General features: G+C 44.0%; 1 protein-coding gene across 1 annotated transcript in view; it reads right to left on the bottom strand.

The window, feature by feature from the left end:
* The window catches only part of cacnb4a (calcium channel, voltage-dependent, beta 4a subunit), a 271,319-nt gene that overhangs the window by 28,723 nt on the left and 218,458 nt on the right, over window positions 1-24,138 (bottom strand). The window contains exons 8-10 of the mRNA XM_078229151.1: window positions 21,162-21,242; window positions 15,215-15,273; window positions 13,508-13,617 (exon numbers count right to left, since the gene is read on the bottom strand). Of these exons, the coding sequence (XP_078085277.1) occupies window positions 13,508-13,617; window positions 15,215-15,273; window positions 21,162-21,242 (250 nt within the window). The remainder of the gene's footprint in view (window positions 1-13,507; window positions 13,618-15,214; window positions 15,274-21,161; window positions 21,243-24,138) is intronic.

Genomic DNA, 24,138 nt, shown 5'->3' with positions numbered 1-24,138 from the left:
CCAGCATCCGCAGTATTTTGCTTTTATCTAACAATAAAAGAGAATCTCATTGAAGCATATAAAATACTTAAGGTGTTTAATAGGCTAGGTGCTGAGAAAATGTTTCCTGGTGCAGATATCTGGAACACAGTTTCAGGATAAAGGGTCAGTCATTTAGGTATGGGATGGGAAGGAATTCCTTCACTCAGAGGTTTGTGAATCTTTGGAATTCTCTACCTCAAAGAACCAAGGATGTTCAGTCATTGAGCAGACTCAAGGCAGTGGTCAATAGATCTTTGTATACTAAGGGAACTGAAGGATATGAGATAGTATGAGAAGATGGAATTGAGGTAGAAAACCAACCATAATCTTATTGCATTGTGGAGTAGGTCCAAATGGCCAAATGGGTTAGTGCCACCATTAATCTCCACCCCTATTCTAGAGGATTTGTTCTCACACTACTGATAATAGTTTAAGGGCTGAGAAGACTGTTAAAAGAGGAAAGCTAAAAGCGCAATTTAGGAAGTACAAGAGGTATCTGGTTAGTCCAAGCGTGCCTTTTAATACACATGTTTATAATAACTATGTGTGTTGTCATCTATCATCCAGAGTGGAAAATTTAGTATTGAAGTGACTGATGACTTTACCTCAGACTAGTTTGTTCATTCATGTAATTTGTATTCATAAACTGCTCTGTAGAATCAAAATGCTTGACTATTTTTAACCAGTGCCAGCCTTCTTTTGATGTACTTTGAAAAGCTGAAACTATAATGCAACAGACTGCATCTACATTGCAGCCCATCGGAAGATTCTAGGGATGGGTTTTATTGGTAACAGTATACATCTACACCTTGAAAATTTGCTTCATATTGCTTTAGATTAAGTGGATTTGGCCCAAGCTTTGAAGTTTCAGTTTTTTCAGACAATTAATCACTCTTACTAGAGCAAAGTTGCTTTACATGTAAACTGGAAACAAACAGAATAGCTACTTCTCAGGAACATATGGCAGCATAGGAACCTAGACAATAGTTGTGCAGGAAACAGATTGTTGGTCCATCAAGCCAGCCCAACATACATGAGTCAGAGAAACACAATTAAACTTTGCTTCCCATCTTTGCCCTTTCCACCAGCCTGCATCATACAGTACTGACCAAAAATGATCACGTAAATGTAGTTTTACAGATAATGACTGCAATGCACTGTTGTGCATTTTGACAAAGATATAACGGAAGTGTAAGTTTTTTGAATAAAAGTCATTGTTAAGGACACTCAGTAGTAAATATTGCCGCAGGATAAATAATTTTGGATCAACTTAAACTATTGTTCCAGATGTAAAATGCTTCCCCTTAAGGAAACAAAAATCTCCCTTTTACAATTGGCCCCGATGACTAGGGATTTTTTAACCTCTGTTGCTTTTGCTGAAAATCTGTTGCAAGTGTTGGTAACTCCTTGTGTAAATTTGACATTTCCTATATTTAGCTGTGCTTCCTAGTTCTATTGTTATGTCTTCCTTTGAAAGAGTGCTCAGGGTCTTTCTCTGTAAGGCATTTATTATTTCATGTACTGATATAAATTCCATTTAGTTGTTATCCTCCAGGGCTAAAATGTAACATTTATTCTTCTTTCCTGAAAGCCCTGACTTCTTTCAGTTAAAGTCTTCTATGATTTTCCAGAACTATTTTAGGCTGTAAGTGAAGAGGACATGTTTTAGTGACTCGTGTATCATCAGTGAGGGCATTAAGTTCACAGTGACTGAGCGTAAAGTGTTTGACTCGCTTTTCTTCAGTTCCCGTCCTGTGCCTAGTGGTGTATAAGGTTGACAAAGCTCGTGCTTACATCTGTTTCCAAAGCGGTTTTTTTCTGGAACGGGAAGACGATGGCCAATTGGTATTATTGCTTGAATATTAATCCAGAAACTTAGCTATTTTTCTGGGGACCCGGGTTTGAATCCCGCCATGGCAGATGGTGGAATTTGAATACAATTTTTTTTTAAAAATCTGGAATTAAGAATCTACTGATGACCATGAAATCATTGTCGATTGTCCCCTAAAAACCCATCTGGTTCACTAATGTCCTTTAGGGAAGGAAATCTGCCGTCCTTAGGTGGTCTGGGGTACATGTGACTCCAGAGCCACAGCAACGTGGCTGATTCTCAACTGCCCTCCAAGGGCAACTAGGGATGGGCAATGAATGTTGGCCAGCCAACAGCACACATGTCCCACGAATGAATAAAAAAAAAGGTCACTAGCCCATCACCAGAAGTTATAGCTTGATGAGCGGCAATCTGTATCAAGCATGGCTGACCAGGAAACAATCTTGCTCTTACCACCTGCCATAGCTGTACTCAAGGAATTTACAGCTGATAAGCAACCTCTTTGGCTGTGTTACAAACACACCTTCCATGGCCATCCTGAAGTGTGACTTGAAGCCAGAGTTTCTGGCTTGGAGGAAGAGACGTTATCCACTGCACCGCAAAGTTAAAATTAAATTGATTGGAAATTGGGATTCTGATCAAATATTCAGCCTCAAGAAAAAATATGCACTACGATCAGTCACCTGGCTCCTTCCACAGCATGTACAGCTTCCTTTCATTCATTCATTCATGGGATTTGGGAGTTACTGGCTGGGCCAGCATTTATTCCCCATTCCTAATTGTCCTTCTTCCACTAAGTGGCTTGCTAGGCCATTTCACATTCTTTTAAAGAGTCAGCCACATTGCTGCGGATCTGGAGTCACATTGAGGTCAGTGCAGCAGACTTCCTTCCCTAAAGGACATTAGTGAACCAGATGGATTTTTATAACAATCGACAATGGTTTCATGGTCATCATTCAAATGAATTCAAATTACGATATCTGACTTGGTGAGAACCTGGCTCCGCAGAGCATTACCCTGAGTTTCCGGGTTACAAGTCCGGTGACAATACCACTACCCCAGTGCCTCCTCTGTACATCCCATTCTACCCCACGCAAATAATCTATTTCTTCAAAGCTCTGCCGTAAACTCTCCTGCCCCCAGAGGAGTTCAAATTCCAGAATATTCCCCAATTGCACACTTCCGCTCTTCGACCTTGGTCTGCTGACTGGCAATTAAGGGAGTGACAACGTTTGCTTGAATGATTCTCAATTAACAACATGACAGTTTTCCTTCCATTGTGGGGGATTGTTTGTAGAGTCAGTTACAGACAGCAAATGGTCACAGCCGAAATTCTCCGACCTCGCCCGTGGCTGGGATTATCCAGTCCTGCTGCTGTGAACGGGAGAGCACCAAATTCTCCATTCTCGCTGACAGTGGTAGCGGGGCTTGTGAGACCAGCGAATTCCGGTCCACAGTTGCAAAATATCACTGATGGCATTAGTTGAGTTTTTCTTTATTGTAATTTTTCACCATTTTCCCTGATTACTCAGGCTATTCTTTGAACGAGTAATGCTAACATATCCCTTGCCTGGTCACTCCTCCAAGCAGCAAGGACCGTACAGTAGCTTTTACTGGAACTGCTAACTTGTCACATGATAATTAAGAGGCCAGATTTGAGCTTTATACTAGTGCGTGAATGAGTTTCAATCTCACCTCTAGGTGAGAACACAGTCATTCATTCTAAGTATCAGCTACATTCCCATTGCTTATACTTAAGTGATTCTTAATTCTAATTTTAAGGCGGAGGTGGGTAGGTCTTGGTAAGTAAGAGGGTGAAAGGTTATTGGGGCTAGGAAGGATATAGATTGGAAGTTACAATTGGAACAGTCATGATCTTATTAATGGCAGAGCAGCCTTGAGGGGCTGAATGGCTCTTGCTCTTTGTTCACATGTAACTTAATGGTGCCTCCCATCATTAATTATATTAATAACAGGATGGGATTTCAGCTGCACGAAGACAGTGCAGGAACCAAAGATTCCATCAAAAAAATAAAGTTAATTCACATATGGGAGACAAGTTAAGTGGGCAGCACAACCATAAAAGGTCTTCTCAGTCAACACCACAACATTGCTAAGTTTTTACAAGGAATGAAGAATATGAACTGTGGGCAGTAGTCGCCTTCACTTGGACAGGCCTGAGGAACTTGTCTGCACCCGTCCAATATTCCTACTTTTAGTGGCACTAAATGATCTAAATCTGCCACTGCCACCTTAAAGATGACAAAGAAAGCATGGACAAATTACTCATAGGTTTGTTCAGGCAGAAGATGTTCAAATGTTGTTTTGGACATAATGCTGAAAGAATTAAAGCACACCAGAGTATCCAAACACAAAATGGAGCTGTGAAGCAGGATCTACAGCTATTATGCACATGAGACACACATACACACACCACACACGCAGACACACATGAACCACACATCACACACACCACACATACTAGTACACACACATCACACACGAACCACATATCACACGCACCACACATAAACCACATATCACGCGCACCACACATGGCACACACATGAACCACACATTACATGCACTGCACATTACACACATCACATGCACCACACATCACACATACTCCCACACACACCACACACACATGTTGCCAGAGGTACCAGTGTTGGATGAGTTGTAAGGAATTGAAATTAGTATCAATACAGTAGAGCATGGGGCAGCAAATGTGAGCCATTTGGAAACCACAGACAGTAGCCAAAAATAAACAATTATAACAATTTGAGGATTATTGAATACATTTGAAACAGATCATAGCACAAATGTGGTGCTGATTTTTGTCAATAACCCTCTGTATTTTCACACGTCAAAAGGCTCCCTATTTCCATTGGGTTTCAAAGCAAACAATAATCAAATCGACAGAAATGCCTGTAGGTAAATATTGGCATTTCCAAAAAGACTCCCAGCGCATGATTTAATGCACTACATTCATAACTTCAGGAGATGTCTTCCCTGGCAGCTGATAAGGTGCTTTTAATTTTGAAAGGACTCATCCAGTTCTGGAGAAAGCTCCGTGATTACAGAGTCTACTGCTGTGTTTACATTACAGAATCACTCCAAGAAGGAGATCCAGATTGCCAATGCGGTGGAATCCGGCCCATTTATCTTGGAGGGGAGATTCCACAGGCCAAAAGCAACAAGCAGATCATACAGGTGGAGGATTGCTCACCTACCCAGCCATCTGAAATTCCACCTGCTGTGGTTTTCTCAATGAACCGGGAAAGGTTGTGTGCTCACCAGCAGCTGATAGATTATGCACCGGTTGAGCTCTCAGTCCGAGGTTAGATAATAATTATATTGGTACAGTTGCCTCCAGAGCCATTGCCAGCAAAATCATGTCTTTATTTGCATCTCAATGCCACTGGAGACAAATGTGCCATCGTATATGCCATCCAGCACTATTGCCAACCTAATCTCAATGTTGTGTTGAGATTCGGCACAGGTTTGGAGGGCTGAAGGGCCTGTTTCCTGTGCTGTACTGTTCTTTGTTCTTTGTTCTTTGTTCATTTGTTTGCCTTTAGGTACAGGTGACTATGATCCACTTACGAGTGACTTACAGGGCAACCCAAATCATACCATATTTTGTATGACTTGGGTCACATCTATGAAAAGGTGAGCGAAAAGAGGTCCCAAAACACATGAAAGAAAACAAATGACATTTTCCTTACATTCAATAAGAAAGGATGTTCAGGATGTGGCATCACTGGAAAAGCAACATTTATTGCCCATCTTTGTTGAGTAGGTATTGGGATGCCTTCTTCTTGAACTGTCGCAATCCAGGTACTGAAGGTGTTCTCATAATGCTGTTAGGTAAGGCATTCCAGGACTTTGATCCAGGATCTTAAACATGTTGTGTCAAGCTTTGGTGAAGATTTGGATATAATGGGTTGGGTTTTGTCAAATAATAGTCCTGATGCCAGGGTAATGTGCTGGTCATGAGTTAAATGGGCAGGTGGTGGCAAGTGGCAATCTTCCACTGTGCAGCCAATTAGTATTCAGCTGGTGGGGGACCCAGCTAATAACGGGTGGCATGTGGGGGTGGCATGGGGGGAGCTTGTGCCAGCAGGAAGTCTAATGCCATCATTTCTAAAGATCAGCCTTCAGTCTTCATGCAGGCTGCACCCAGAGAGGACAGAGGGAGGGCTGCATCAGAAGGGAACTTGCGGGGGAGGAAGGGTTGCAGGGAGAGGGAGGGTTGCTCCACATTTCACTGATGCCTTCCAGGAGTGGTCAGTGAGCGAAAGAGAGAGGCACTGTTTCCAGTAAATGGGAAGAGGAGACTGGCAAGCCTCTTGAAGAGGGCCGAGAAGGTGGCCGAGGAACTCAGCAGCCATGGGGTGGATGCACAAACCCAGTCCATCACGCAAACCAGCCTCTCATCCATTGGCTCTGTCTAAACTTCCCGCTGCTTCGGAAAAGCAGCCAGCATAATTAAGGACCCCACGCACCCCGGACATACGCTCTTCCACCCTCTTCCGTCGGGAAAAAGATACAAAAGTCTGAGATCATGTACCAACCGACTCAAGGACAGTGTCTTCCCTTCTGCCAACAGACTTTTGAATGGACCTACCATATATTAAGCTGGTCTTTCTCTACACCCCCGCTATGACTGTGACACTATATTCCGCATGTTCTCCTTTCCTTCTCCCCTATGTAGAAGACTGAGTATTGTTGGGCCTTTCCTCAATCCTTTGATGGGAAATGGCCGCAGCTGTCACTGCCTCTGTTACTCTATGAATGGTATGCTTTGTTTGTATAGTGCGCAAGAAACAATGCTTTTCATTGTATCCCAATACATGTGACAATAATAAATCAAATCAAATCAAATCTAATTGAAACTTAAAGAATACTGAGAGGCCTAGTTAGAGTGGATGGAGAGGATGTTTCCACTAGTGGGAGAGACTAGAACTCGAGGGCACAACCTCAGAGTGAAGGGACGCTCCTTTAAAACTAAGATGAGAAGGAATTTCTTCAGCCAGAGGGTGGTGAATCTGTGAAACTCATTGCCACAGAAGGCAGTGGAGGCCAGGTCATTGAGTGTCTTTAAGACAGAGGTAGGTAGGTTCTTGATCAATAAGGGGATCAAGGGTTACAGGGAGAAGGCAGGAGAATGGGGATGAGAATCATATCAGCCATGATTGAATGACGAAGCAGACTCCATGGGCCAAATGGCCTAATTCTGCTCCTATATCTTATGGTCTTAAATCAAACGTGGGCACAGAGCTGGAAGCACTTCAATGATCTAGTGAGGTCTAGCAAGGTGAGTGCATGCAGAATGGTAAGATGGCACCCTGCATGTCTTATATGGCAGCCTTGCAAAGTGAGGTGAGGCGAATGACCCATGCACAGGGATTCACCAAGGACCATAGTGAGACACAGAGTAGACTCACACCAGAGGACCATTGTCAGTCTGAAACACTCACTGTCAACCATTAATGACTACTTTTGCAAGGTCTTCCACTATGATGAAGGAGTGTAGTCTAACGAACATAGCTGGACAAGGAGCTGCATAACACTGCGCTCCTGTCATTGCAGGAAAAGCAAGCTCACAATGCAAAAAGCACGAGGACACAGGGGAGAGATGTTCTTCATTGCTGAAATAACACAGACACCAGAAACAATGGGGATTGAATGTTGCCATCAGGCCACAAAGAGCGAGGTGGGTGTGGGACCCACAGAGAGTGAGAGAAGTGATGGTCGGAGTGCACTAACCCTTCCCACCAGTCCTGGAAGTGGTGCCTATGTAGCCCTTGATGACCACGTGAAGGTCAGGAGCATGGAAAGGCAGGCAGGAGGAAGTGGGTGGGAACATATATTGGTCACATCATTCTTCTCTCTCCCTCAGACACAATGGTGGATTAAAGGCTGCTGAGGGCATCAAAGCCACCTGAATCCTCATGGGAGGAATTACCATCTGAGAAGGCATGATGTGGAGATGCAGGTGTTAGACTGGGGTGGGCACGGTAAGAAGTCTGACAACACCAGGTTAAAGTCCAACAGGTCCATTTGGAATCACGAGCTTTCGGAGCGCTGCTCCTTCATCAGATGAACACTCACTTGATGAAGGAGCAGCGCTCCGAAAGCTTGTGTTTCCAAATAAAGCTGTTGCACTTTAATCTGATGTTGTGAGACTTCTTACTGTGCTCATCTGAGAAAGCATCAGTCTATCCTGGCCTTTACCAACACAGATACACTTGCATTGAGGGCATGGATACGTGTCTCAGATGGGTGGCACCAGCTAGTGATCAAGGCACAGATGCCCACGAGTCGGTAACAGAGGCAGTAACAGCTGTGGCATTTTCCCATCAGAGGATTGAGGAAAGAGCCAATAATACTCAGCTTTCAACAGCAAAGTGGCAGAAGCTGGAGCTGCAGAAAGAAATACGTGGCCATCAGTTAGAATTCCGAACCATTGTTCACTCCTATGAAAAAATAATGGAGGAGTCAATCCAGACCATGAGTGGCATCAAGTCTGTCATGTGAGTGCATGGCCTCCTCCATTGATGATCAATTTTCCTCTGTCTTGTGACTAGAGTAGGCCTATTTCCTGGAAGCAAGGCAGGGGAAAAGACTTGTTATGTCGGTTCACCGTCGCCTGTGTGTTTCATTGCACCAGGGGAGGCTAGAGTATTATCGCTAAACTATTAATCCAGAAACTCAGCTAATGATCTGGGGACCCGGGTTTGAATCCTGTCACGGTAGGAATTTGAATTCAAGAAAACATTTCTGGCCTTGGAAGGAGTGCAGAGAAGGTTCACCAGGTTGATACCAGAGATGAGGGGTGTTGATTATGAGGAGAGACTGAGCAGATTGGGTTTGTATTCGTTGGAATTTAGAAGGCTGAGGGGGGATCTTATAGAGACCTATAGGATAATGAAGGGGCTCGATAGGGTAGAGGTGGAGAGATTCTTTCCACTTAGAAAGGAAACTAGAACTAGAGGGCACAGCCTCAAATAAAGGGGGGTCAGTTTAGGACAGAGTTGAGGAGGAACTTCTTCTCTCAGAGGGTGGTGAATCTCTGGAATTCTCTGCCCACTGAAGTGGTGGAGGCTACCTCGTTGAGTATGTTTAAATCACGGATAGATGGATTCCTGATCGGTAAGGGAATTAGGGGTTATAGGGATCAGGCGGGTAAGTGGAACTGATCCACTTCAGATTAGCCATGATCTTACTGAATGGCGGGGCAGGCTCGAGGGGCTAGATGGCCTACTCCTGCTCCTATTTCTTATGTTCTGAAATTAAGAATCCAATGATGACCATAAAACCATTGTCGATTGTCAGAAAACCCCATTTGGTTTATTAATGTCCTTTCAGGAAGGAAATCTCCCATCCTTACCTGGTCTGGCCGACATGTAACTCCAGAGCCAAGCGATGTGGTTGATTCTCACCTGTCCTCAGGCAACTAGGGATGGGCAATAAATGCTGACCAGCCAGCGATGCCCATGTCCTACTAATGAATAAAAAAAAATTCTGGGATTTCCTGCCAGTGTAGGTGGAGAATTCCTATCTGAAGACAGCACTTTTAAATTATACAGGAATGCCGTAGGGGTTATGCCAGAATTCCAGCCACTTTTGAATTGTTTGCTTTAAGGTATAGAAAAGAAGATCAGTTACTACTGGCTACTCCAATTGGCAGAATGCTTCAAGACCCATGGTTATTACCTCTGCTGCAGCCATATTAGGTGCAAAGAAATGGTCTCCTCCAGTTTTACATGGATGGTCAAGGGCATTCCTGTGTTATGCTACCACTTGGGTAACACCAGAGCTTCAGTCCTATTTTGGTGGACTGCAGTTCAGGTGGTTTGGAATAGCTAAACCATCCTCCCTATGTCCTTTTTAGGACAGTGGTACATCAATGGGCAGAATTTGGTGTTCTTAGAAAATAAGCATGAGTCAGGACCATTTCTGGATCCTGATCCCTCTCTGAAAGACAGCCTCCCCACAAGATCTTCCCAGAGATGGTCAATTCAGAGGTCACTGCCAGCCCCGCTGTCGAATTAAAGATGATGGTTGGATCCCTGTGCTGAAGGCCCTATCAGGGGGCCATAGCCGAGGGCCTGCAGTCTTGGAAAGATGGCAGCCTCACAACCAGAGCTGGGCAGTGCCACTGTCAAAGGGAAAATGCAAAGGCACCCCTTCACCTCAAGGTGCCCTCTGAACAGATGAAACATCAATTAACTGAACAGGATTGGTTTAGCTCAGTTGACTGGACAGCTGGTTAGTGATGCAGAGCAACGCCCAAAAAGTGTGGGTTCAATTCCCGTACCGGCTGGGGATATTTATGAAAGCCCCGCCTTCTCAACCTTGCACCTCGTCCCTGCGGTGTGGTGATCCTCAGGTTAAATCACCACCAGTCAAAGGGGAGAGCAGTCTGTGGTCTCTAGGACTGGGACTATGGCAAATTTACCATTACCTTTAAACAGTGGCCAAAGCTTACCCCTGTGGAAGGGAAATCGTCAGCAGTCGCTGTGGATTGGAGGGGTTGGAGATTGACTAGCTGCTGCTGCCAGGCAAGTAGCCTCTTCACCTCGGAGAAGAACGCTGCGAGGCAGGAACACAGCGAGCCACTTACCTGATCCGTAGTATTCTGAAATTCCTCCCAGTCCCGCCTAGATGCTACCTCTTGGTACTGGGAAGATTCCACCCGAAGTGTCACACAATTGTGCATTAACAAAATTCAGTGTTGTCATGCATTCTGACATTCAAAGAGATATCTAATGTTCATTGCAGTCTGGCCTTGTCAAAAATATTTCCCATCCCTAATTCCAGTTGTAACTACTGTTCTCCTTTAGTGGTTAGCCAGATAAAGCCACTTAACTGAAGTGAATCTATCTAAGAACTCAATGCTCTATATTGCAGCCAAGTTATTGATGATTGGAGCTCCCCATGTATTACCAAAAGGATTATTTAACACTGTACAGCATTATGTTATAAGGGTTTATAAAAATGAATCATTTCTAAATCTCAACTTTGCTCTTGATGGAGGCAATGCAAACCTGGTGGACTGGCACAGTGAAGAGAATAAGTCAAAATCAAATTTAAAAATGTATCCCAAAAGTAGATTGAAAGAAAATGTTAACATCTCCTTCCCTATAATCCTTCTCCATGATTTGCTGTGGAGAGATTGGAATAGTTGCCCATAAAGGAGATGGGTGTTTACTTCCAGGCAAAAACAAAGCTTTGTAATTAAAATCCAATTATTAAAGCAATTGTACCCAACAGTTTGCCTAATTTGTCTGCCAAAAATCAAACAGAGGTATATTTTGATGGTGAGTTATGTACGTGGAATACTTTATTGGATAGTGTTTTTGTCTAAAGCTGTTCTTTATTACGGAGATACTATAGACAGTGGGTGGCACGGTGGCCCAGTGGTTAACACTGCTGCCCCACAGCGCCAGGGACCCGGGTTTGATTCCCGGGCTTGGGTCACTGTCTGTGTGGAGTTTGCACATTCCCCCCATGTCTGCATGGGTTTCCTCCAGGTGCTGCAGTTTCCTCCCACACTTCAAAGATGTGCGGGTTAGGTTGATTGGCCATGCTAAATTGACCCTTAGGGTCAGGCGGATTAGTAGGGTAAATACATGGGGTTACGGGGATAGGGCCTGGGTGGGATTGTGGTTGGTGCAGGCTCGATGGGCCGACTGGCCTCCTTCTGTACTGAAGGGATTCTATGATAACTGCAGAGATCTACAATCCATCATCTACCTTTGATATATTTCCCCATTAACTCCCTTAGCCCAGTCTTGCCCCCCTCTCCCGAAGAAAAAGGCAGCTCCAATATTATTCTATGTGCTATGTTCTGATGAATGCTTAATTCCCGCTGCTCCCTTTGTGTATTTAGATCCTATCCTGGGCAGATGATCAATGTACATCTTCACAAATATCGAAGCGGCAGCAGAAGGAGCTGGCAATAAACAGCAAGACAGTTTACATCTCAAACAGATGAATGAAGGCTGAACATAAAAACAAAATACTGCAGATGCTGGAAATCTGAAATAAAAGCAAAAAGTGCTGGAAATACTCAGCGGGTCAGGCCATATCTGTGGGCAGAAGCGGGGTTAACGCTTCAAGTCAATGACCCATCATCAGAACCGAGAGGGCTGCACGTTTTGGCTGAAAGCAGAAATCCCGAGGAATTATCCCACTCAAAATGTTAACAACCAATCTCTTGCATAACCATAAGACCATAAGACATGGGACCAGAATTAGGCCACTCGGCCCATCGAGTCTGCTCCACCATTCAATCATGGCTGATGTTTTTCTCATCCCCATTCTCCTGCCTTTTCCCCATAATCCTTGATCCCCTCAATAATCAAGAACCTATCTATTTCTGCCTAAAAGACACTCAATGACCTGGCCTCCACAGCCTTCTGTGGCGAAGAATTCCATAGATTCACCACTTTCTGGCTGAAGAAATTCCTCCTCATCTCTGTTTTAAAGGATCGTCCCTTTAGCCTGAGGTTGTGCCCTCTGCTTCTAGTCTTTCCTCCTAGTGGAAACATCCTCTCCACATCCACTCTATCCAGGCCTCACAGTATCCTGTAAGTTTCAATAAGATCCCCACTCATCCTTCTAAACTCCAACGAGTACAGACCCAGAGTCCTCATATGACAAGCTCTTCGTTCCAGAGATCATTCTTGTGAACCTCCTCTGGACCCTTTCCAAGGCCAACACATCCTTCCTTAGATGTGGGGTCCTAAACTGCTCACAATATTCCAAATGGGGTCTGACCAGAGCCTTATACAGCCTCAGAAGTACATCCCTGCTCTTGTATTCTAGCCCCCCCAACATGAATGCTAACATTGCATTTGCCTTCCTAACATTGCAGATACTAATATTCCCACGTACCATAGAAAGCATTCTCTCTGGATGTATCACAGCTTGGTATGGCTCCTGCTCTGACTAAGACTGCAAGAAGCTACAAAGGGTTGTGAACGTAGCACAGTCTACCACACAAACCAGCCTCCCATCCATTGATTCTGTCCACACTTCCCACCATCTCATAAAAGCAGCCAGCATAATCAAGGATCCCATGCAGCCCGGAAACACTCTCTTCCACCTTCTTCTGTCGGGAAAAAGATACAAAAGTCTGAGATCACTTACCAATTGACTCATGAACAGCTTCTTCTCTGCTGCCACCAGACGTTTGAATGGATCTACCACCTCTTAAGCTGATCTTTCTCTACACCCTAGTTGTGACTGTAACACTATATTCTGCACCTTCTCCTTTCCTTCTCTATGTACTCTATGAACAATATGCTTTGTCTGTATAGCGCACAAGAAACAATACTTTTCACTGTATCCCAATACATGTGACAATAATAATACAAATCAAATCAAATCAATCTCTTACAGGCACTAACATCCCTGCTTTCACCTCTGAATCCTAGCATTTGTGGCTCATGAATATCAAATTTTAGCCATTTTTCAAAATGTTGAAAAGATTAACAACAGTGATATTATTGAGTAAAATTGAAAAGTTGCATCATGCAAAAATCTGCTTCATGATGTGATTGCCTGGAGAATTTGAAACTGCAAGGAAATTGAGAGAAATGACAGTGAACGTGGAAGAGGAGCAGATTGGAGTCATACCTATACTGGAGCGCGTGTTGGAACGCTCCATTATTGTCCTTTTGCTGGGATTATTTAGGACCGAACGCTTGGCCAGGGATATGTCAGCTGTCACACGTGTAATTGATATCCTGTAACAAAAAGCAAGCAAGCAATATTTGTTCAGTCAAGTGGCTTTGCTAATTGTGATCAATTGTTGTCACAGGTATTTAATTTACCTGTCAGTGCTCTGACACAATAAGCAGCAAGTCAGAACAGCCTGAAGCACACAGCATTTCTACTCAGTGTCTGGCAAAGGGCCCTATCTGAAATGTTAGGTGCCTACTGATCAGCTATGCATTTTTATTTCTGACTTCCCAGTGTCAGTTTTTAGAAACATAGAAAATAGAAGCAGGAGTAGGCCATTTGGCCCATCAAGCCTGCTTCGCTATTCACGAGTGGCATGGTAGCACAGTGGTTAGCACTGCTGCTTCACAGCACCAAGGACTGGGGTTCAATTCCCGGCTTGGGTTACTGTCTGTGTGGAGTTTGCTCTGGTTTTCTCCCACGTTCTGAAAGGCATGCTGGTTAAGTACATTGACCTGAACAGGTGCCGGACTGTGGCGTCTAGGGGAATTTCACAGTAACTTCATTGCAGTGTTAATGTGACTGATGAATGAACTTTACTTTAAGTGTGATCATGGCTGATCCTTTATCTCAACGCTATATTCCCGCACTCTCCCCATTCCTCTTGATGCCTTTTACGCCTAGAAATCTATTTCTTTCTTATTTATATTCAGTGAGTTTGCCTCCACAGCATTATGTAGTAGGGTTTTCCACAGGTTCACCGCCCTCTGAGTGAAGAAATTCCTCCTCACCTCAGTCTTAAATGGCCAACCCTGTATCCTGGGACTGCGACCCCTTATTCTAGACATCCCTGCATTTCCCCCCCCACCCCAAGCCCCTCCCCCCCCCCACTTCCCCCACAAGCTCAGAGAAACATCATCCCTGCATCCAGTCTGTCCAGCCCTGTCAGAATTTTATGTTTCAATGAGATCCCCTCATTCTTCTAAATTTCAGTGAATACAGGCCCAGTCGACCCAAGCTCTCCTCATATGACAATCCTGCTTTCCAGGAATCAGTCTGGTGAACCTTCGCTATACTCTCTCATTCTTCTGTCGGGAAAAAGCTCCAAAAATCTGAGGTCACGTACCAACCGACTCAAGAACAGCTTCTTCCCTGCTGCCATCAGACTTTTGAATGGACCTACCTCGCACTAAGTTGATCTTTCTCTACACGTTAGCCATGACTGTGACAATACATTCTGCACTCTCTCCTTTCCTTTTCTATGAACGGTATGCTTTGACTATATAGAGCACAAGAAACAATACTTTTCACTGTATGCTAATACATGTGACAATGATAAATCAAATTAAATCAATGGCAAGTATATCCTTTATAAGGTAAGGAGAACAAAGCAACACATAATACTCCAGATGTGGTCTCACTAAGGCCCTGCACAGATGCAGTAAGATATCCTCACTCCTATGCTTAGGAACGTGCTTTACGATTGTCTGGAATTATTTAACTCCGCAATATCAATTGCTTTTGCAAAATAGTTCAATAAAATCCTCTTATAGACATTGTCCAACATGATGTCACAACCTGCCTGTTGAAGCTGCAAACATGGTCAAAAGAGGACAAGTCACAAAGGGTTAGGAGAGGAATGTGGAAGAGGATTTTGCTCACCTTCCATCAAACCGATGCTTTAGGAAGTCAAAGAGAGCCTTCTGCATCATGTCAGTAACCTGCACGAGAGGAAGGGATGGAAAGAGAAAAACAAGTGTTGATCAGAGAAAGAATTGCTAAAGATGAAAGTAATTACAGAGAATTCTTAACAATCTGTTCACCCCCAATCTCAGAGCATTACGAAAATGATCACAGTAAAAACATTCGTGTAAAATGGGAGCTGGATCAGTGAAACATTTTCAGCAATTTCTGTCTGTAATTATAAACAGCATGATTTTTAGTTCCGATGGATAAATTGTCCTTTGGGGGTCTTGTGGCTCACTCCTGCCTCGGAATCGAGGATGCTCCTGGCTTTGACTCCCACTCCAAGACTTTATCTCTGCTGCAGGCAGACCAGTGTATATCTGCGTCCGCCCCAAGTTCAGGTAAATCGTAGAATCCCTGCAGTACAGAAGCAGGCCAGTTCGGCCCATCTTCACCACCTCTCTGACGCAGTATCTTACCCAGGCTCTCTCATCGGTCCTATCCCCATCTACCCACACAGTTCCCATGGCTAAGCCCATCTAACCTATATCTTGGCACAGTTAGGGGCAATTTAGCATGGCCAATCCATCTAACCTGCGCATCTTTGGACGGTGGGAGAAAACCAGAACAACCAGGTCCACGCCCCGTCCCCTTCCCTTAACCCCACAGATTTACCCCACTATTTCTTTTAAGCTACACATCTTGGGACACTAAGGGGCAACTTAGCATGGCCAATCACTTAACCCGCAAATCTTTGGACTGTGGGAGAAAACCGGAGCACCCAGAGGAAACCCACACAGACACGGGGCGAAAGTGCAAACTCCACACAGTTATCCAAGGCAGGAATTGAACCCGGGTTCCGGGCGCTGTGAGGCATGAGTACTGACCATCGTGCCGTCATGCTCCATTCAGTCAGATCTAATTGAACGGTGGAGAGACCCGAGGGGCTACACAGCCTACTCCTGCTCCTATTTCTTAAATGAGGTTCTTATCCATTTCCAGCCAAAGTTTCAATCTGTACCTCAGAGTCTAAGCCAGACTGAGGTATAAAATTATTCTGGTTGTGTGACATTAAGCATATTAGATTCAACTTGAAATGAGCTGTAACAAATACAAAGGGTCAAGTCACCCTAATTTGTGTTAAATGTCAATAAGACACTGAAACACTGAAATGGTCAGTATGCCCCATAGGCACATTTATAAATAAGCTCTGTTACAACTGTCACTTACAATTACCAGTGAGATGTAAATCTGATTACTTTCCCAAAGTAGTCCAAATTGGGATCTTTACACACAAATACATGTTCAGTGGACTTTGGTTCACTTTGATCTGTGCAGCTCTCATCTGTACAGCTTTTTAAAGTTTATTTATTGGTGTCACAAGTCGGCTTACATTAACACCGCAATGAAGTTACTGTGAAAAATACCCTAGTCGCCACACTCTGGCACCTGTTCAGGTACACTGAGGGAGAATTTAGCATGGCCAATGCACCTAACCAGCACATCTTTCAGACTGTGGGAGGAAGCCGGAGCACCCGGAGGAAACCCACGCAGACACGGGGAGAACGTGCAGACTCCGTCCAGACAGTGACCCATGGCTAGAATTGAACCCGGGTCCCTGGCTGAGTGAGGCAGCAGTGCTAACCACTGTGCCACCGTGCCACCCCAATGACTCTTTTTCACAGAAAGGCCAAAGCAGCAAGGTGGAGAATATCTATTTTGGTGCTGCCTGCATGGTAATTAATACATATTAGGAGACTGCACACCGTAAATCCATTCACTGACAGGAAATCACGGGCTGGTGGAGTGAAATATCTCAACATGAGCTTTCTGGCAAGGGCTGGGAGCACTGGAGTGGAAAATCTTCAGTTAATCCAGTCTCCAGTAATACTTATTCAGTTCAGCATTGAATGGAGGCCAAAAGACAAGGACAGCAAAGTATCTGAGGCCAAAATTGAGGAAGAGATAGGCCACAAATGTCTTTTACTGGCTTTATTATGTGTACAGAGGAACAAAGTATTCCTCTTCCATTTTTCTTGTTCATTGTTCTCCTGCCATGGCAAATAATGACCAATCAATCACTGTGCTTAATTGCTATGCTAGAGGCATAATATATAATTTATATGATTTTAATCCTTGGGGCTGCTTGGGAAGTAGCCCAATCTTTGGCTAATATCAGGCCAAATATAATTCCTTGTTCATATCAGTTTAAACCATGGACAGGTGTCTACTGCTGTTGTCTCATGACGAACATGTGTCTCATTTCTTTGGAAAAAATCCAGCATATAATTTGAATGACCTACTTCTGATATAGATGAATATAAGCAAATCTGACCTGTTGTACTCAGAACATTGTAACCTAGTTAGGATTGCAACTTAAAGCGGATGAGCATGGTAAATCACCCCCTCTTTTATTCACTCGACTGAAATCTCCTGTCTCCTGGGCTTTGGCTAAGAGATTGCGGCTGAAAAGATGAAATCTATTAGGGAGAGTACTTCACATTTACTACTTCTGAGCAGGAATGTCCAAGTGAGGCCCTATGACCACAGGGTGTTCCCAGGTTCCTGACCAATCATCCCTCAAAGACCAGGAAATTAAATCATCATTTACCAAATCCTCTGATTTATCTTTCTTAGGCCTAGGGTACATGACCTCACAGTCCGCCAGATTAAACTCCATTTTGCACTCCCTTGTTCAACCACTCAGTCCAGCTATGCAATCTACATAGTTCCTGATATTCAACGCTATATACTTGTGTGACCCATGAATCCAAAAACTTGGACCTCACTGCTTTCAAAAGCAACGTATATGTTATTCTGTAATTCCTATCAAGTATCAAGTGGAAAAACATCCTTCCACCGCTACCCTCTGTCTCCTATGGCCAAGATGTGGAGATGCCGGCGTTGGACTGGGGTAAACACAGTAAGAAGTCTAACAACACCAGGTTAAAGTCCAACAGGTTTATTTGGTAGCAAAAGCCGCTAGCTTTCAGAACAGGCTGTTCCTTCGTCAGGTGGGTGGGAGTTCCCACCTGATGAAGGAACAGCCTGTTCCGAAAGCTAGGTGGGAGTTCCCACCCACCTGACGAAGGAACTCCTACCCACCTGACGAAGGAACAGCCTGTTCCGAAAGCTAGTGGCTTTTACTACCAAATAAACCTGTTGGACTTTAACCTGGTGTTGTTAGACTTCTTCCTATGGCCAAGCCAGTTCTGAATCCATCTAGCTAGTTCCCATATGATTTAATCTTTTGTACCAGCCTGCCATGAGGGACCTTGTCAAATGCTTTACTGAAGTCCATGTAGACAACATCCATGGGCCTTCCCTTCTATCAGGTCACCCTTCAGCCTCCGTCTTTCCAGGAAGGACAATCACTCCTCATAGTCAATACCCTCCATACCAGGCAACATCCTGGTAAACCATTTCAACATCAATCCTGAAGTCAAAAACCAACAGTTCACACTCTATCATAACTTGATCTATTCTTGATCAAGAGCTTGCCTAATGACACATGAAAAAGAAATGGAATTCTCCTTCAAGAAAACCTGCTCAACAAAGAGAAGACTTATTCAGAGATGTGAGCAAACTACTTGATCGGAGTCCTAGCTTGGTGGCAGCCAAAATGCCTTCAATACACATGATTCAAGCACGTAACTTCATTTTGCTGCTATAAGTTGGAACTCCATTCTGCTTAATGCCCATTTGTATATCTTAACAGGTGAAAAGGTTCTGGTAAAACAATTCTAAGAATCTTTAAAATAAAGATTCTTAGAATTTTCTTTGGGCTTTGGCAAAGAGTCATCTGAATTCGAAACGTCAGCTCTTTTCTCTCCTCACAGATGCTGCCAGACCTGCAGAGATTTTCCAGCATTTTCTCTTTTGGTCTAAGAATCTTTAACTCAGAGAACTGATGATAAGTGCCCTGTGAAAGTTAAACGATGTACTGCGATATCATCTGTTGTTTTATTCCAGCTTTTATACCACTTCACTTCTAATAAATTGGAATGAGTTGAGTAGCTCAAACTAAAGCTACTGTGATTTTTTTCATTAAGTTGGCGACATAAGAAAATGTAGTGAAATCCTACCAAAGCCAATGGAATAAGTGTTCACTATTTGCCGTGTGGCCTGGGGTCCCAGATATTCTGTAGATAAGGTCAGCAAAAGTGCTGAGCAGAAACTGATAGCCAAGTTCCGCACACACGAGGACGGCCTCAACCGGGATATTGGGTTCATGTCACACTATTTGTAACTCCCACAGTTGCGTGGACCTGCAGAGTTTCACTGGCTGTCTTGTCTGGAGACAATACACATCTTTTTAGCCTGTCTTGATGCTCTCTCTCCACTCACATTGTTTTGTTTCTTAAAGACTTGATTAGTTGTAAGTATTCGCATTCCAACCATTATTCATGTAAATTGAGTCTGTGTCTTTATAAGCTCTGTTTGTGAACAGAATTCCCACTCACCTGAAGAAGGGACTTAGAGCTCCGAAAGCTTGTGTGGCATTTGCTACCAAATAAACCTGTTGGACTTTAACCTGGTGTTGTTAAACTTCTTACTGTGTGAACCCCACTAGTTACAGACTTCCATTCAAAGAAACACCCTTCCACCGCTACCCTCTGTCTTCTCTGGCCAAGCCAGTTCTGAATCCATCTAGCTGTTTCACACTTGATCCCATGTGATTTAACCTTATGCACCAGCCTGCCATGAAGGACCTTGTCAAATGTTTTACCAAAGTCCGTGTGGACAACATCCATGGCCCTTCCCTCACAATCCTTTTTGTCACCATCTCAAAAACTCAATCAAATTAGTGAGGCATGATCTCCCTCGTACAAAACCATGCTGTCTGTTGCTAATAAGACCATTCAGTTCCAAATGTGGATAGATCCTATCCCTAAGAATCTTCTCCAACAATTTCACTATCACTGACATCATTACCCGGGTTATAATATGGACTATGATTCTGTAGTCTGAGTTTGGTGACGGACGCGGAAGTGAGAGTGGATTTCCACTGAAGGGGAGGTGTGGGCCACCTGTAATCTTACACTGTTTAGTTAATTACACATGCATCCGTGAGCAGTTCGCCGATTCATGCCGTTACCTCTTGGGGTCGAAGTTCAGGATGCCACATTTAAAGGTCACCCAGACAGCTTGCACTACCCCTTCCAACGTTGCTCAGCCACTGCTCCGCCCTTCCCCGTTAACCCTTCCTCCCTTCCTTGGTCACTCTCCACACAATTTGTACTGCCACAACCCAGTCTCAAGCAGAGGCTGGCATTTACAGATGCAGCCCAAAGAGCAGAATGCAGCGGCAATTCACCATTAGTCATGGAGGAAGTTTACCTTGTCAGGTGCACACCACTTATGTGCACTCATGTATGTGAATATTCTAATTTCTTGCTGGCGGGGAACGTAATTCGGAAGCGCAACTTAATTCCAGTAAGGTGGCCTTTTAATTAGCATGCATGAGATGCTAACATTGGCAAAAGAGCTTCCCGGTCGGCAAGCTCGACCTGCCTTTAACCCTCCTTTAAAATCCCGAGAACATAATTGCTAAAATTCACCCCGCCCATCAGGAAGCTGATTTTTGTCCCCAGGCCTATTTAAGCTCTCCTGCCCACCAAGCTTCCTGCTACTGAGCCCGGAAGATTCCATCGGAGGTGTTTTTTCTGAACCACCTGAAAACCACACCTTTGAATTGGCTGAAAACAAAAACATTTGTGAGTCGATGTGAACCACCCAGTTCAAAATGATTACCACGTTCAGTCCCACCCCTACTCGGCAGAGCTGAATGCCAGGAGATCAAGCAAAAAAAAAACTTGCAATGAATGGCTCACAGGTTTTTGGGAATTGAAAGAGCTTCGGCTGCTAAAGTTATCAACTGCACCTGTTTAGTTTCAGCGATCGAGCGATCGGTATCCCTTACCTCATAACCTTTCAATGATGGGCCCACCAACACAACGGGCCTCATGGATGGCACCACATCGTAAGGAGGAATGTGTTCAGTCTGTGTTAAATACAAACAGTAATGATGCATGGGATAACTCATTATATCCGAATAGCTTAAACATGCTAACATTTTACTTAAACGGCAATGTTACTTCAGAGAAAAGCATTTACAGTGCAAACCCACTATATTTATGGGGGAAGGTTGTGGCATAGCTGCATTGTCATGGAACTAGTAATCCAGAGACTAGTGGTAACCCCACCACATCTGAATCTAGTCAAATCTGGTATTAAAGGTCTAAGAATGGCTATTGTTGTAAAAACCCATCTGGTTCACTCATGCCATCCTTACCTGGTCTAGCCTACAGTTTGACTCCAGATCCACAGCAATATGGTTGACTCTGAAATGCCCTCCGAAATGGCCCTGTGAGTCACTCAGTTCAAGGGCAGTTAGGGATGGACAATAAAATTCTGGCCCAGTCAACGACGCCCAGATCCCATGAATAAAATAAATTACATCTTTCTGTTCCCAAAAAAATATTAGATAGATCTTATTAAGAATACACACCTTCCAAAGTAGTTCCTTTGTGGAATGTGATAATCCAATTTCATAATATCCAGCAGAGTTTCCTAATGGAATACAATCACTGGGTAGACCTGAATGCTATGGAGATTGACTGATTACAGTGATCCATAGAGAATCCCATCAACTTATTACTCTGGCAATTTCTCCAGTAGACAATGGAAGGTTACTTTAAACAGGTGATTATTATGGAAATACCCCCCGAGGTTACTGGAGGACACCATTAGAAAATAGTTACTCTGTATATGTTGAAACTCCTTCGCATTGTTAGATGCAGCCTTCAGTTACATCATCAGGTTCATGTGCACATAGCAGTCAAAGCACTGCCACCCAGGCAGCACGGTGGCATAGTGGTTAACACTGCTGCTTCACAGGGACTCGGGTTCAATTCCGGCCTTGGGTAACAATCTGTGTGGAGTTTACATGTTCTGCCTGTGCCTCCATGGGTTTCCTCCGAGTGCTCCGGTTTCCTCTTGCAGTCCAAAGAAGTGCAGGTTAGGTTGATAAACCATGGTAAACTGTGCCTTGATGTCAGGGAGATTAGCAGGGTAAATACATGGGGTTACGGGATAGGACCTGGGCGGGATTGTTGTCAGTGCAGGCTCAATGGGCCGAATTGCCTCTTTCTGCACTGTAGGGATTCTATGGGTTGGGATCTTATGGCCTCACTTGACCCGAGACCAGAAATTCCCGCCCAAGGTCAATGGACATTTCCATTGTCCGCCCCTCATGACACTGCCGGCAGGTCCACTCGTCTCATTAAGTTATCATAGAAATCATAGAAATCATAGAAACCCTACAGTGCAGAAGGAGGCCATTCGGCCCATCGAGTCTGCACCGACCACAATCCCACCCAGGCCCTACCCCTACATATTTTACCCGCCAATCCCACTAACCTACGCATCTCAGGACTCTAAGGGGCAATTTTTAACCTGGCCAATCAACCTAACCCGCACATCTTTGGACTGTGGGAGGAAACTGGAGCACCCAGAGGAAACCCACGCAGACACGAGGAGAATGTGCAAACTCCACACAGACAGTGACCCGAGCCGGGAATCGAACCCAGGACCCTGGAGCTGTGAAGCAGCAGTGCTAACCACTGTGCTACCGTGCCGCCCCGAGTTATTACTCATCTCATCAATGTCCCCAGATGCTTATCACACTGTGAACCAACTGGTCTCACTGGAACTTTATTTTCCACACAAGGGTTTTCAATCCCTGCTCTCAAGGAATGCACATTTTTCTAAATCCCGTGGAGGGCAGGGCAGTAGAATTCTGGCCCAGTGATTCAAGGGTAACATCTTAAGTTATTTTTAAACTTGCCTCGATGTGGAGTCATGAGGAGTAGAAGCCCTTGTACTTGGCGCTACAGTAAAACAGTTTCCACTCTTCTAGGCTCATGTGAGGTGATTGGCAATTCTCCTAGTCAGTCTCTCCCCACTGCAGAATGAGCAGGCTGCCACTGGCCCAAGAAGGGCAGCCACAGTTCACCAGTAATAACTTACTGAAACCAGTGAGTGGACCTGCTGACAGTGTCATTCAGCACATGCAATGTTAGCTATACTGGACAATCCAATTGTTAAGTCAAAATGCTTTTCTTAACTATCAACTGAAATAAATAGATAAAAGACTGGATTTTAAATTGTACTGCAATTTCTTTTCTGATTGTTGGTTCGGTACTTTGAGTAAGATTTTTGATTTATATATCTAATAGTTGTAAATCATGCCAGGAAACAGGTAGTTATAAATAACTCACCTTTATATTTGTGGATATTAGAAATAAGGTACAGCTTTAAGTAAGTTTAATTTTGTATATCTGTATTGGAACGAGTTAATAACTTCAGTTTGGCCCAAAGGGCTTAATTGTAATGAGAGTTTATGCTGTGAAAGCAAACCCGGTTTAAAGAAAAAAAACTAGGCTGTTGCTTAGCAACCATGGAGAACCCTAGGACAGTTAGTTGTAAGTTAGTGCCAGGAGAGCAGATTTCCAAAAAGAACAAAAGAAAGTTCCAGAAACCAGGAAGTCAGGACAAAACAATGTCTCAGGAAGACAATTAGGTCAAAGGAACAAAGAACAAGAAGCTGAAGGAGGTCCTGTTCAGGAGAATTGAAGTAAAAAGCAGAGAAAGGGCTCTGAGTTAAAAAGACAGCTGCAGGAACCAGATTTAAAGTCAGCTAGGTAAAATCAGAAGTGATCAAAATGTTGGTGACACCTTACAGAAGCCTGTGAGGCAATGATGTTCTGTTGGTGTGACTCGGTACATGAGGAATTGTGTGGAAGCTTGAATACATATGGTGATCCAGGATCGAGGAAAGGTTGAAATCCTGGAGGTGGATCCTTGGTGAAGGCATCCAGGAGGAAGTATTGTTTAGA

Source organism: Mustelus asterias, chromosome 14, assembly GCF_964213995.1.
Source record: "Mustelus asterias chromosome 14, sMusAst1.hap1.1, whole genome shotgun sequence".
Lineage (NCBI taxonomy): Eukaryota > Metazoa > Chordata > Chondrichthyes > Carcharhiniformes > Triakidae > Mustelus > Mustelus asterias.
This window is presented reverse-complemented; position numbering and strand designations above follow the sequence as displayed.